This window comes from Lonchura striata, chromosome 5 (assembly GCF_050655825.1).
Source record: "Lonchura striata isolate lonStrDom1 chromosome 5, ASM5065582v1, whole genome shotgun sequence".
NCBI classification, from domain to species: Eukaryota; Metazoa; Chordata; class Aves; order Passeriformes; family Estrildidae; genus Lonchura; species Lonchura striata.
Genome location: NC_140707.1, coordinates 8,591,228 through 8,606,883, shown reverse-complemented (window position 1 = coordinate 8,606,883; position 15,656 = coordinate 8,591,228). Strand labels below are relative to the sequence as shown.

Here is a 15,656-nt window from a genome sequence, read left to right as displayed (position 1 = left end):
AGAAGGCATGGGACAAGATTCAGGGTACAGATCCTGCCATGTGATGGAAAGCTGGAATACCTTTAGCAGACATGAGAAGAAAACAATTATTTTAATTGTTGGCTAGAGTTTTAAAGCTACTTTTGCTGTTGCTGCAGGGTGACAATTCTGAGCTATTAAGTGGTATTTTCTCCAGGAAAAATGTTGTGGGTTTGGTGCCTGTGATTCAAAGAGCCTGCGTACATGCAGGCTACAAACTATGTCTAATGGAAGATTTTGGGTTTGTATTCCCATCCTTGTTGTTTCACTAAATACTTTCCCTGCTAAAATGAGGCTGCAAGGCCTCTCAAGAAATGCTGTTCACTGAAGGTGAAATTATGCTTGAAATTAAGAGCAGCTACCTTGCACTATTTAAGGCACTTTAAGGGTCTATTCTGGTCACTAGCAAGCTGTTTGCAGACCAGAACAACAGCAACTCTGTAGGCTAAACTAATGTAAACCTTGGGGTTGCGAGACCTGAGAGCCACCAGCCCCGGGGCATTGGCACACAGCACTGATGCCTGGGAGGGGCTGTGGCCACAGCTTGGCTGACCCCTGAATGCAAGGGGAAAGCTGGGGAAGTGACCACCACCATCTTTCTCTCATCATCTCTCAGTCAAAGCCTCAAAAATAGGAAGATTTTACAAATTAAAGCGGAATTTGGCATTGGTCTTCAAAGATGCTGAAGTTTTTCCGGTGCACTGATGTTGGTATGGAGCATGAGGGGCTCTCTTGTGTGTGCTGCAGGCACACAACCATTGTAGAGGAGCATCATAGCCCAGTCATCCTACAAATGCACCATTGTCTGCAACCCTGGCTGTGTATATAACTTGTGTCTATAATCCACTGTAATTTTCAGCATTGCTTGAGTGGAAAAACTTTATTTCCATGAATTTTCCATCTCTTTAATGTGAAAAAAATAGAAAGTAAAGGTAACTAGGAAACATGAATAAACATAATCAAACATAAAATGCTTGTAATGATATAAGAAATTAGTTCAGCCAATTAAAATTTTAAACGGAAAAAACCCTGTAGCATCAAAACCCAAATACATAAATAGCATTGTCCTTTTTGTAATCGGGATTAGTTTATATTTCCTGACAGCCAAGTGAGAAGAATTCCAAATTACAGCTTCTTGACCTTTTTCTCATTCAAAAACAGGTCAAGATGCTACATGAATAAAATGGAGAGTGTAAAGACAGTCTGGGGGAGGGGAGACTCAATCACCCGTTGCCTTTTGTCTAATTATGTACCTTTTATGAATGTTACTCTTTTCAAATATTGACTTTTTTATTGCTTCTCCTACAATTGCAATGGGGGAATTTAAGAGCCCCACAAACTACTTTATCATATACTTAGTTTATCAGTAAATTTGGACCTCATACATCAATCACTTATAATGCATAACCTCTGCTGAGACAGAAACCAGGTGTGTGTGTTTCTGCCTTCTTCTTTATAGTCTCTACGGCATCATTAGTGCCTATACTACAGTTTGAATTGAATTCAGCAAAAAGCAATGGTCTTACCCTCCTGCAAGCAATATCACTTCAGGGATAAATCAACATTTGATTGATTGAAAATTCATACTCTTTCCCTGCTGCTGTTTGGAAAATGGTGAAGTATGATTTGTGTATGCAAAAAATTATTTTAATTAGTCACAAATAGAAAAAAAACACTTGATTCCAAGGTGAATGCTTAAAGCGGGTGTACTGTGACAGCACCAGGAGGCTTGATACACTGAATTATCTGAAACCACCAGAAAATGGTCTGCCTGCCCTTTTCTTCCCCATGCAATTGTGGTGTGACTTTCTTTTCAGGTGACATCTGTACAATCCAAATTTCTTTTCAGATGTGACATCTGTACAATCCAAATGGGGAAAGCATAGCTGGAAGACACAACAAGAGAGAACTCCTTTTGGGTCTTTCCAGAAAACATTGGGATGCCTGACCTTTGCATCCTGTGTATCCCACAAATCCCAAAGGGGATGGTTCATTTAACCTCCCAATTTATAGTGCATTTTATGGACAAAGGATTGGAGATACAACCAGAGCAGTGTCGTCATGTCAGGACTAGCAGTCGCTTCACAAACTAATACCTTGAAGACACAATTTTTGGGGGTTCATTCATAAAAAAATCTCTTGGAAGTCAGGGTCTGATTGAACAATACAGAACCCAGCTTGCATATGCATTAAAAATCCAAACAAGTAATTATTTACGCTACTTTTTGTTTTCCATGTAATCAAGCACTGGCTGGTAATAACGCTCCAAGGGTTGATTACACCAGCAAGAAACAGCAGCTCCTCTGACCACACCTCTTCTCTGGGAAAATCTCTGCACCGATGAAAAAGGCAACACGTTTGTAGCAGAGAAAAATGGGAATTTCATGGTTGCATGGAATTAATGGTTCTCATGTTCTTAGCAGAGCTGAGCTGAAGCACTTCCCACAGAGTGACGACTTGTTAGGCTGTCTGTAACATGCTCCTTTCCAAAATTAATTTTTTTTTTCTGATTGCAAGCAGATTTTTTTCAGCGTATATCCCTTCTCCTTCACTCCTGAGAAAAAGCCAGCAGTGTTTCTAAAGCATGATATTTGCTGCTGCTCATCTGCATGTCTAGTGTACTAGCAGAAGAGTCTTTCCTCCAGGAATAACAAGTGTGCAATGTATTACATTACAGCTGATTAAAGTAGCCTCTCCTGCTGCTGTTTAACTTGTCTGGTACATCATCCAAATACTTGCAGGCACCATCTTATAAACACAGAATATTGGAACTGTGCTGTTTTATGACTGTGCACAAAGGCTGCTGAAAACGTGCTGCCTTGGTGAAATTAGGTACCTGCACTAACACAGTCGTACCTGGAAAGTTAAACAGTACTGTGGAGTGAAGGCTAAAAGAGATAAATAAAATGCACACGTTAACTCAGCAAATTCCAGGTACAACCATGCATTTGAAACACCTCTGGAACATCCACCCGGCATTATTACTGGGAGTTATAAGCTTACATTGGTTTATCAGAGTGGTTGATGTAGCCCCAGTGGCAGAATTTGAATAACACAGAAATGGCAGAGCAGGACTTGGCCTGAAGAGCTACTTGTATTAGTGACTATCCATCAGCCAGCAAGAGCTGGACATGATTCCTCAGGCCTAGGCTAGTAAAGGCTTTGAAAATGTCTCCTTTCTCGTAAATGGGATAGATTTGAACTGGAAAGCTGAGACAAAATGAGGTAGAACTGTCTTCATGCTCGCTGACATTTTTAGTTCAAACATGCAAAACCAAACCTCCAAGTGCAAGAAGGATGGTGATGTGGTACTCAAGCATGATTTTTTTACAAGGTTCTTAAAGCTGCAAACGTTTTTAACCATCAGGAATCTTTCCTTTAATATATATTAAAAGCTGAATTATATGGAAGGCCTTACTTGAATTTCAAACACCTGGGTTATTTTCTTAACTTTACTGATAAATGCAGGTGTTTCATAGCAAAAGCACATAGGCAATCAGACTGTCTGAGGGCAGCAATGAGTTGCACACATTTTTCCTAAGATAAATACATTTTCACAAGTGCGTGGAGTGAATGGGCCTTTGGCATTAATTGCAATTGGATGGCAGTCAGACTTTGAGGTGTAGAAAAATACGTGTTTTAACTGATTTCATGAAAGAATTGTGCTAGCATCTTCTGAAAATCAGCTGCTTCCAATTTTGCCTGTGAGGGAAGAGGGAAGGGAAGAGGCGAGGCTACCACAGCCCATGTCAGGCAGGGGGTGAAGCCAGCTCTTCTCCCACAGCTCGCTCTTGCCGCCGGCAAACGCGTGCGCTCCCACTCGCCACAGCCAGCCCAGCCCGGAGCGTGCCATCTCTGTCTTTACCGAGATCAAATGGAGCTAGTCAATCAGGGGATACCATTATTGCCTCCGCCATTCAATTTCCACTATCAATAATTTACTGTATTTGCTGCACGCGCAGGAGGAGGAGGAGATGGCCAAACGGATTTTTGTCAGGGGGTACAGGATGCACCCCGCGGCCGGCCGGGCAGAGCCGAGCCAGGCATTCCGCCTGAGATCGCCCGGCTCCGCGGTCGCCCCTGTCTCCGCCGGCGGGCGATGATGCGACGGGTGGCCCCGCTGTCCGTCTCGGTCCCGGGCTAGGCAGAGCCGCCTCCGGACCGCTGGGACTGAGCTCCCGCTGGGCGCCTGCAGAAAGTCACCGGTGTAACGTTACCTGGGGCGCTCATTAATAAGCAATGCCTATTATTATCTTGATTGCATTCTTAATAGGCGAACTACGGAGAGGTCAGCGCGGGAGCGATATTTAAATGGATTGGGCTTGCTTAATACCCGGCGGAGTAAACCAATATCCCGCCGCGGGCGGACCGACACCCCCCTGCCCCGCTCCCCGCTCGGGGAGCGCCGGGGAGCGGAGCGGGGCCGGGCGGGCGGGGCGGGGGCGGTGGCGGGGCCGGGAGGCGGTGCGGAGACTCCGAGCGGGGCAGCGCGGTGCCTACGGCCGCCGCAGCCGCCGGCCGGGGGCGAAGCCGCTCGGCGAGAAGAAAGCGGTGGGGCTGGGCCGGGAGGCTCCGACTGAGCGGCGGGAGTGCGGGATCCGGCTGCGCTGCCCTGCCGCCCCTCATAAAGCTTTGATGAGACACTTGAGACGCCGCCTGTGTTGTCGAGGCGGCGGGAGGCGGTCGGTGGGACTGGGCGCCCGAGAGAGGATGTGACTTCCCGGAGGGGACCCGGACAGGCTTTGTGTGGACGACAAGGTACGCAGCGCCCCGCCAGGAAACTTGAGGGGCCGGGGGCAGGGGCTGCGGGCGGCTGCGGAGCCGGGAGAGTGCCGGCCGGCGAGAGGCGTCGGGGAGCGGTAAGGACGGGCGAGGGCTGGCGCAACCCGCGCCCCTTTGTTCCCGCACCTGTCGGCGCGGCCGGTGCCCGGCGGAGCTTTAGTCGGGGCCGGCGGGAGCAGGAGCGCGCTGCCGGCGGCGCGGGGGGCAGCGGAGCGCGGGGCCCGGCGGCGCTTCCCCGACGGCGGCGGCCGCCCGGCGCGGGGCGCGGCGGGGCCCCTCGGGCGGCGGGGCGCGCCCCCTGGCGGCGGGCGCGCGGTGGGGCGGCGGCCCGGCCTCCTCCCTCCCTGCTGCCGCGGCGGCGGGACCCGGCCCTGACGGGAGAGCGGCGGGACCCGGCCCTGACGGGAGAGCGGCGGGACCCTGACGGGAGAGCGGCGGGGCCGTGACGGAGCAGCGGCGGCGCCCGGCCGTGGGGCGGCAGCGGCGGGGCGGGCGGCGGGAAGGGCCGGGCGCCGTCAGGGAGGGGCGCGATGCGCCCTCCTTGCGATGCGCCCTCCTTGCGATGCACTTGTTGAAGCTGGACCGTCGCTGGAATGTGAAGCATGCCCGGCACCGTCTCCGGGATCCGGTGCCCCTCCGCTCTGCCCGTCCCGCGGCAGCGAGGGCAAGGCAGGGCGGCGCAAGGAGCGGCCGGAGGAGTCTGTCGGTGCTTGGGAGGGAGCAGCGACCGGCCTGTGGATTCCTATCGGGGGTCAGACACGCCTGCGGGAAAAAACCTGGGTTAAATGGTAAATTTCTTCGGCAGAGGTTTAATTAATACTTTGGAAACCTTGTGCTGTTCCACAGCTTTCCCCCTCTAAGATTAAAACATGAGGTGTCACAGCTGTGGGCCACGCTTGCTTTGCTTGGTTGTTTTTAAGAGTTGTTTTTGCTTGGTGTCTTGGTTTGTTCATTCCAGTTATGTCCTTTTCCTCCCAGTTTGTTGTAGTTTGCTCCTCTGAGGTTATGCAAGATCAATAGTCATTACTTATTTATGTTTCTAGTAACACAGTTCTAATGAATGCAAAGAATCTATCCTGGCAATACATTTTTCTTCAGCCAGTATTTCTGTAATCTTTAATTCATGGTGCTAAACAGATAAAATGAATTTCCGTCTATAGATCTGAGCAAAGCGTTGGATAATGAGCCACCTGCTTGTGGGTAGGAGGAACTTTCACAGCACCAAGTTTTAATGGCTTTTTAGTCACAAAAGTGAAAACTTTGCTCTGTTTACACGTGAGTGGCTGTCCCGAGTAAGCTGATCATCATATTGCCTGCTCTTTTGTGTTGCGTAGTGAGCGTGTGTAAATCGTAGGCTCTGCTTACAAAGCTGATTCTTGTCTGCAAGCCCGCCCTCAGGTGAAAACTCCAGCCCAGGGATGGCCCAGAGTTGGTGTGGGTATGGAAGGACGTCAGCACAGGGGATGCTCTTGGCGTCAGGCACTCTGCGAATCCTGTAGTTTGGCGTGTGAGAGGAGGTAGCAGCTGCTGGGGGATGCTGTGGTTTCCTGTGTGCAGAGTTCCAGGGCACTAGCTGTGTAAACAGAGCCGGGGAAGGGAGAAGACAGACGTTGATGTTCTGCAGGAATGAGTGCCATCCCTCACCTGGGTCTCAGAGCAAAGCAGTGCCTCTGTTTAAACTCTAAAAAATCTATTTTCTGCTGTAGTACTACCACTAATGTTCAACTTCACTGAACCTTGTCTGGGAAAACCCATTTGTAAGCAGTGTGCCTTCTGTTCATGTTGCAAGAGCTCTCTGCTTTCCAGAACTGCAGAGTAGATCCTGTTGTTATGTGGCTGTGAAATCAGGGTAAACCAGGTCAGAAAGATGAAGAATATTTTATCTGAATAATCCAGATATAATGGTGGAGGAAGATGGGAAAGGACTTTTATCTTGGACAGAGGAAGACTATACTGAAAAAAGTGTAATTTCAAGCTGTTAAGCAGCAAGGCATTATGTTGTAACAGTAGTGCTTGGGAAGTACTGCAATATGCTGGAATACTACAAAATGTAGTGCACAGATGCAAAGGTTTTTAAAGGCTCATTAACGTGAAAAAAATATAGGGGAAAATAAGGTTCTATGCTTTTGCTTAAAAGCTTTGTATACATGATAGTGCTGAGCTGAAAGTGGCTGCACTTAAAAAGTTCTTGCAATAGCTGAAGCATTTGTGCAACTCTTACCCTGCTGTTGCTGTAAGGAAAACTCAGAAGCTGCACATTTTGCTCAGATAATAATTTTCTCGGGGAGTGCACGTGTAAAAGCAGGTCACAAGAAGCTCGGAAGTAGGAGACCCTCTCAACCCTTCTACAGGTAAGCACTGCATGAGGAGGAGAAACAAGCCACTCTACTGAATGACTTGTGCAATGAGTATAGTCCTACTAAAAAAAAAAAAAAAAAAAAGGTATTTCTCATACCTGCCTTCCTGGTTTGTATAAAAGGCTGAAAAGTTCTTCAAGAGTGTGCCCTGTGCCTACACTAGAAATCTCCAATCGGGCATTGTGTGAGTTGTTGGAGGCTCCACTGGAGAAGGATATGTGCTTTTAATAGGTTAATTACTATTCTGCCTTGACCTGTTTTCAAGTATATGTTGTGAGCACTTGGTTTCTCCTAAACAGCTGAAATGCTGCTTAATTGAGAAACTCTCAATCATTTCTTAGATCAGTTCATACACTGGCTTTCTTGGTAATCCTTAGTTGTAAACACCCTGTAAAAGGAAGCTTTTAAAGGCACTGAAGCTAAGCTGTTTTTGTGTGTTGCTGAAGTGAACTGTTAGCCAATAACCTATTGTCTTCAGTTCCAGCAGGGAAGGTTCCGTAACAGCCATTGTGTGCTGTGTTACACCATTAGGAAGCAGCACGGGCGTGCACTGAGTGAACTGCCTGGTACATGAGTTGGGATGGGGCTGGTAGACTGTGCCCCTGTCTACCAGCTCACAAATCTTACTTACTTTGTTTCCTTATCCATCTGTTAGCCAGTCTTATCTTTGGCTGCAGGCTCTTTGAGGCAGAGATAGAGCAGAGAGGCAAGACTTTCTAGTACCCAACAAGAACTCACCTAGACTCTTGTAATGCAAACAATAACAGATTTTGCTGTGCAGTGCATACAGGCAACTCTGCCATTGTACCTTAAACTTGTGTGTTACCAATTCCAGGTGCTGAGCAGTCCAGAGAGGAACACTGTTTGCAGGAGTTGTCCATGTGGAACAAGGCAAACAGTCTTATGTGTGAAGTATAGGTGATCTGTAGGCTCAGCCTTTCCTCCTTTCCAGCATTCAGGACCTCACTGTCAGGCAGCTGTAGACTGGTGGAGCTCAACTGCTACACCAACAGCAACAGTGAACACAAAACTGTCTGAAATACTGGAGATGCCCTGGACATGACTGACCAGGCAACAGTCTTACCAAAACAAAAAAAAAAAAGCCAACCTCATCTCAGGTACAGTATCTGCCCTTTCTAACCAGTGAACAGAGGCTGGCTGGGGTGGTACTGACCTGATGTGATTGTAACTCTTGGTAACACTGATACCAGTGGTAGCGGAATGTCCCCTTGCAGCATAATTTAAGCTGTCTAAAGGTGAGTACCATGCACAACCAGAGGAAGCAAACGGAAACTTCGTTTAGTGACTTTTCATGCCCTGCTGACAGCTGCCATAAGGCTGTAGCAGTTGTATACTTTCCATGGTAAGAATATTGTATTTTTCAGAGAAGTCATTTTCTGAAACCAGTTAATTAGGACAGTTATTTCTGGCCGTGGCATTTGTAGAGAACAGAAGGCATGATTGTTCTTATATTTGTTTCTCTGAGTCCTTTGATCGACTGGAAGCTCTCAATGCTTTATGCTATAAATTACCTCAATCCTTTGGCAGTTCATTTCTTTTCTTGTGTACTTGGTTAGGAAAATGCAGAAATCCTTGTGACTCAGCTACAGACTGCTATAAATTATGAAGAAATGGGGGAGGGGGTCACATTTCACGTTAGGAAAGGCAGTTCTAGGAGGATGGAAGGATACTGGTTGCTAAATTTGAGATAAGCATCTCACAGTATCTCAAAATCTGAGCAGCTGCTGCCACCTAGAGATGCATGAACCACATAAGGTGCTTGTGCTGTCTCTGGCAAGGGAGCAGGCACCTTGAAAATTAGTTAATCCCAGTCCTTACTCCACAGTAGAGATTTAGTGTATGAGTGCAGACTTTTTCTAGCCCTGTAATTGATGATTACCTGTGAATCCTGTTCTAGTGATGCAGGTAATTAAGTTTTATACAGTCTTCCTTGTGTGGCTTGAGTAGGTAAGCAAAGAAGCTTCACTTTCAGTAAATCATTTGCTGATTTAATTTAGACTGCACCTAAAGAAGTATTTGCAAGTCAAATTTGTAAGGGTTTGGTGCAGCTGCTGCTGAGGCTCCATAGCCTTTGTAAAGCCTATACCAATAATATGCAATGTAGAATTAGTCCCTTAAGGATTTGAGTTTGCTTGAAGGTTGGTTTGTTCCCTATCCCATCTTTGATGTCTACTTGTTGGGACTGTCCTTCAGTATATATTTCCTGGAACAGTAAAAAAATTCTGATTTCCCCAAACTCAGGAGCCTTTAGATTGATTTCACTAGATTCAGAATTTTCTCAGTTTTAAAACGAAGTATCAACGTTAAGTTCAATATGTAGCTATTTGTTACTACCTCAAATCTAAGAACGTGGAATATGCTAGTATCTGCTCCTTGTTTTTTAGTTTTGCACATTGAGCTGCTATAGCAGTTTTTTCCTCTGCATTTGAGAGAAAAGCAGTGTTCCCTACTTACACTGTTTCCTGATTACAGAGGAATGAGCCTTTTTTACCCCCTGAAACTTAAAATCTCATGTTCAGTTATTTCTGTGTGACTCTTGGAGACACAGTATGTTTTGAGGCTTTTATAACAAATGCTAGCTCTCAGCTATCAAATGCCCACTGGAATAAGCAAATCAACACAACTAAATGTGGAGATAATATCATCTCACAGAGCCCCGAAAATGTGACCCACTGGTTAATTGCATGTACTGTATAACTTTCCAGGCAATGGTTTTTTAAATTTCTTAAGATATTTGAAGTCTGTCAGTGGGACTGGGATAAGAGCTTAATCCAAAACTTCTGATGGAACAGAATTTTCCTGTGGGAAACTGAGAAACTGTGATGCAGGAATATTTGCCACAAGTCGGGAGGCAACTGCAAACTGTTTATACCATATCAGGGTGCGTGAGTTTCAAAAACTCTTCTTGGCTCACTGGAGTTCCACATCAGCTTCAACCTTTCTGGGACGTGCACTGAGTTACAAGTAGGCTTCGCATAAATGCGGGAAGAATCTGGGAAAAAATTGAACTAGGCAAAACCTTGAGCAAAATGCTGTTATATGTTCTTTATTAATTCAGCATGCAAAAGACTCAACCCAGAATCCTGTAGTATATATCTTTTAAAAGTGAGTGAAGCCTAATCTTGTTCCAATTCTAGTGCATATTGTGCTTTATCTAATGTGATCTAAACACTAGGGGTTTTTAAAAACACTGCTCCTAGAGAAATGCTGTTTACTCTAGATCAAGAAATTAAAGGTTCTGATATCTGGATTCCTTAGTCTGTTATGCAATTCACTTTTCAAGCTTGGTGCAGCATCTAGCATCCATATGGTTTCGTTTGTCCATCTTTACACTGGCCATGGTGCTCTTGTAGAGTGTTCAGTACATGATACACTGAGAAGAAAAGAAATTAAATCTAAACTTTATTGAAAGGCTGGATTAGTAAAGCCAGTCTGTCCCCTAAGTCATAGCTGTCACTGTACCACAGAAGTGTTGTGGGCACACAGTTTGTGGTGGTTGGGAGTGGGGCTGTGGCCGATCCTCAGTGAGTGCAGCTGTGCAGGACAGGTGAGCAGTGCTGAAGGTAAGGAGCCATGGAGTGCCCAGGTGTGCTGGGCAGTCGCCAAAGGGTAGAGAGGACATGCAGGTGGAATGCATGTAAGATCAAGAGGATAAAAGGTTGTACTGAGGAACAATAAAGAGTAGATGCCTGAAGCCTTCTTTGGTGTTGGTTGTGGCTCCATTGTATTTCCAACACAGAAGTGTATGGATACTGTTGGGATGGGTGAGTGACAGGACTTGTTTTTGAAGTACTTCTAGGTAATTCTGCCTGCTGGCTGCCTCCATTAAGACTTGGATCTTCTCTTGCTGTTTACATTCCTTCAGAGTTGATTATCCAGTTTGACTGAGCTGTAAATGCCGAGAGATAAATGCTATTTGATAGAATTTGTACTGAGAGAGCCAGTGTGAGGAGGAAGCAAATTCAATAACAAGTTCAAGCTGGCAAGAGTGATTTAACCAGAACCTGTGCCAGGAAACTGTGGTGAGCTATGAATGTCCTTCTGAACATCATGACCACCCTTTATCTTTATAATGGGTTGAACCAAAACTAGAAATAAATACATCTGAAGTTCTGCATTTTTGATTTTCCAGATATAAACAATACCATTTATGTCAATGTCATGATTTTTTTGTTGTTGTTGTCAGCTTATGTCTTGTAGACTGGTGAAGGATTGTTTTTGTTTTATGGGAGGCAAAGAAGGCTGCTTCACATGTTCTTACAGCAGCAGAGTATTTACTGGTGTGGCATTGGCAAATTGATGCCAATGAAAAGGTGTAAGAGAAGAAGCAGATGCTTCTTTACATCTTCCACAGATATACAGATTTTTTGACTAAAAAAAGGTGTCTGGAAATGAGTTTTCCCCTTAAAGGCTAATGATTGGTACATTAATTTAAAACAAGGAATGAAACTACCTTCCTTGAAAGACTCATTTAAGTTCTTTGTCTCTTTTGATTTTGTACTAATGATGAATTTCTGCTGTCCCCTTGCAAAACTTTTTTGCCATTGCAACTGCAAAAGTAGGAGCAATGTCACCAATGAACAAGGTTGTTGCAAAAGAATAAGTGAGTGAATTCCACATACCTCCATTAAAATAAATGCAGAAATAATGTTTAAGAATAAGTTAATTGGAAGTCTAAGCCTCCAAAGAGTCTAGACCTGTAGGCAACCTGTAGGCAACATCTTGAAGTCCATAAACTTCAAGCATGAAGTCATGTCACCTGGTTCTTAATCAATTTTGTCCAACATGGAAATGGTTGTATATTTTTTAAACTGCTGATTCCTGTAACTGTTACAAAATTTACAGACTCTTTTGCTTGGAAATACTATAAATCAGTTTTCCTGCCTTTAGCTAATGGAAGGACAGGTATGCAGGGAGTCCTAGAAAACACAATAAATAACATCCATGTCTACTTTAAATCAAACACTTTGGAGCAAGTCTTCAGTTGCAAAGCACCACCAGACCTTCTGGTTCTCAAATTGTGCTCACTAGAAAATAGCTGCAGGGGCATTGCTGATATTCTGCATATCTTATAATTTGTCATGATCAGGTGTATGTCAAACGACCTGTAGTTTTTTTAAGGACAGTATTGAGCCATTGGTATTTTAACATAAAGCTGGATCTGTGGATGTGCATTGGGAATAAAGATGACTGGAACTCAATCATCTTCTTTCCTTTTATTGCTTTAATGGTGATGGTGCTGCTACCCACATTACAAGTAGGCATAACCTTGCTGTTCTCCATTTTATCTAAATTAAGGATGGTACTTGCAAAGCTGCCTGGTTTGTGTTTGTAGGGCTGGTAAATACTTGCTTGTACAATAGTATTTCTTTATGGGAGTAGGTCTTTCCCAAATTTCATAACAAGTTTCCTGCAGGTAAAAGCAGTCTCTGGTCTGGATAAGATAGGAAATCCGGTTGTATTTCAAATCAAGCTTAGAGGTTTTAATGGTGAAAAATATTTGTATTTTAACACTAGTTTTGTTTTCCTTGTTGCTCTTTGTTAGTGGTTGAGTCCACAAATTGGAAGCATGAGGCTAAAAGCTGAAAAATGCAAGAAGAAACAAAAAGCCATATGGCAATAGCAGGAGTTTCTGCCACCCCACCTTAGGCTCCTGACAACATGCCCTATAGTTAACCTACAGTCAGGAACTAATAATGACACAGATGTAAGTAAGCTAGCATATGTATTCCAAGTAATACCCCTAAGGTTTTAATCAGCATCTTTCTGTTTTAGACATCTAAATTGCCGTGGAGAGATTAGCAAAATATGCCTGTGGTACACATGGTAAAGGCAGCTTTGTGTAGTGGCTGAACTGAGGGGTTTTGAGCAAGAACTCCCCTGTTCTCTGTTTCAGCAGTGACTTGCTGGGGTAAAATGTTTGAAATACTTGTGGGCTTTAGGCTACCCAGAGGAAAAACACAGTTTCTGATGCAGTTCCTTCTCACCTAAATATGTTGGGCTTCCGTGTTTGCAAAGCACTTTGGAGGCTTTGATAGCATGTTCTCCAAAAAGTGTTGTACAACGGAGAGTCACAACAGCTTAAGTGTCAGATTTCTTAGCTTTTGCAACCTCTTTTCCTCTCTCTAACTACTAATTATCTCTGGTGTGACATTTTTGCTTTTGAATAGGATGGTGACTTCTGTAGCTATTCCATTATGTTGTGGAGATGTTTGGGAGAGGGAGAATACTTAGCTGTTTCCAAGACTAATTGTGTAATTTAGTGTTTCTTGCTTCAATTTTCTCTTTCCTTCCCCACCCCCAGCTGTTAGAAGAGAAGCTGTCCTTCCCTGCAGCACAGTGGGATCTGCTTACATGAAGGGACAGGTATTGAAGTTTTTCAAGAGACGTGTTTATTTAAAGACTGAAATCTCATATACAAACCTACCCTTTGGAGCTTAAGGGCTCTTACAGTGAGAACAGTGCTTTGCTGGCAGCAAAGCCACTTTCTTCAGTGGGGGGCTGTGCATGAAATGAGACACCCAAGTGAAGAACATTAGGTGGTGTTGGGCTGGATTTTGCATACTTCTCTTTAAAGACATGTCCAGGCTATTTATGTGCTTGTATCAGTGAGGGAAGAGAAGAGCTAGCCCGCACACCTAGAAAGGTTTTTTCCTTTCTCTTTAAACGGTATTACCAAATGTGTGTGGATCCCTCAGGAGACCCTGAGGAAGCTGCTTTGCTGAAACCTGGCACTTTTTGTTCTGATGCAGCTATTAGCTATAGTTTAGGTTGTAACCCCATCTGATTTTCTGACCACATAAATAATGGCCACCTTTGCAACTGATATAAATGTATGAACGGAACACTGTGGATTTATACCAGGCAAGGGATTGTGTCCACCAGAATTAGGTCAACTGGAGCTTCCATAATTTTTGTGGATATAATTCCCCATGATGCTACAATCTGTTATATCTGGTGGCAAGTATGAAAAGTCAGGAACCATGTAACTTTATTTTTAAGTAGGGAAGGTCCCAATGTCCATGTAATTCACAGAAATCACAGTGTAACACCCCTTTTTGAAAGAAATTACACTGTTATACAGCTGGAAAAATGCAGGAGTTGGATAAATTAATTCTTCCTGTAAGACTGCAGGGGCTTCTTTTTCTATATGTTCCATTAAATATTTGTACCTTGAGCAGTACAACTAATGAAGCTTGTTTTCAAACCCTTGCATCTTTGCCAGATTTGTACCCTCCTCACTCCTTCTAGGGATTCCAAACCCTTTCACTCTGTGGAGCTTGTGAAATGAAAGGGTTAAAGTGTTGTAAGTCCATAAGCCTATACACTGGTGTGTGCCTAAGGATAGAGGAGGAGAAGAAGAGCTTATTTGGGTCACTCTCAGGTGCTGGCATGCTGGTTATACAGCATGACCCTGTGTATCCCTCTATTGAATCTGGCTGATTAGGGATAGAGTACCAGCCATAGCAAGTGCAAAAGTCTTGTTTCAACATGAAACCACTTAGAAGGTGGAAAAAAAAAAAAAGCTGAAAACTATAATGCTTTGAAATCTGAGGGAAGCTGTATTGTCATTGTAAAATATCATTGGTGAAAGAGCACTTCTTGCCAAAGTGTTTTCAATTCAGTTATGTTAACATACTGACATAATATTCCAGTAGTGTTATCTACAAAGATAAAGCTGTTGTCACAGCCAGACACATGCAGGGCTAGCTGCCCAGTGAAGTGGATTCCCAATAAGCATATCCTTATATCAGTATACAAGTCCTTGTTATTCTGTTAACGTTGATTGAGGTGACTTTGCAAACCTACAGATTTCTGCTTCTGTTCCCGTGTAACTTTGGACTTGAATACTCCCAGGAAGTGCTGTGGTACCTCAGAGTAAGCTTTTATCCCTTACCCTGTGTACGGAAATTATTTGCATGGAAATGCTGTGTTGACAGCTGGACATGTGTCAAGAGAAATCCACACACAAGGGCAGACGGCCAAAAGATGACTGAAACACCACTAGCAAATGCAGGAGTACTGTTAATACCTGTCAGGGCTCTTGCAACAAACAGTTCTGGTTTCTGGTTCATGTACATCACAATGTACAGCTGCATTTCAAGTACTGGCTCTGGCTAAAAACGAGATGTTGTCTTAGAGCAGTGCCACGCACAGTAAGGGTCTCAGCAAAGGTAAGAGTCTTGCAACAAGCAGGAATAGCTCTTGCTCTCCTCTCCTCCCCCTAGTGAAAGCACTGCCTTGCCCACAGCACTGCTAAGTGCTCCATCTGGATCATCATTCTTTTTAACCATTTCTTTTCCTTGGCAAATCTTCTCTTATGTTCCTTTTGGGTGCATAATGTTCTATGGGTCCTAGGAAGCTGCCACTTGCAGCAGAACTGATGGGTGTGTGGGATGCTTTACATGCTGTTCAGTAGTTTGTAGGCACTCTGTGAGATCCAACCTCAACTGGTGCAGGAACTCCTGGGTTGTGCCA

At 44.5% G+C, this 15,656-nt stretch overlaps 1 protein-coding gene across 6 annotated transcripts in view; it reads left to right on the top strand.

Annotated features, from left to right (window-relative positions):
* Positions 1–15,656, top strand: part of BDNF (brain derived neurotrophic factor) — a 41,034-nt gene that overhangs the window by 14,325 nt on the left and 11,053 nt on the right. The window contains exon 1 of one of the 6 annotated variants that reach the window (XM_021539055.4): positions 1,878–4,776. The exons of 3 other annotated variants lie outside the window; for them this stretch is intronic. Coding sequence is in view for 1 of the 3 variants with exons in the window: in XM_021539053.4 (XP_021394728.1) it covers positions 5,586–5,588 (3 nt within the window). In the remaining 2 variants the exon portion in view is untranslated. Of the gene's footprint in view, positions 1–1,877; positions 4,777–5,299; positions 5,589–5,627; positions 10,943–15,656 lie in introns of those variants that run through there. 2 more of the 6 variants (XM_021539053.4, XM_085581221.1) reach the window with 2 other exon arrangements.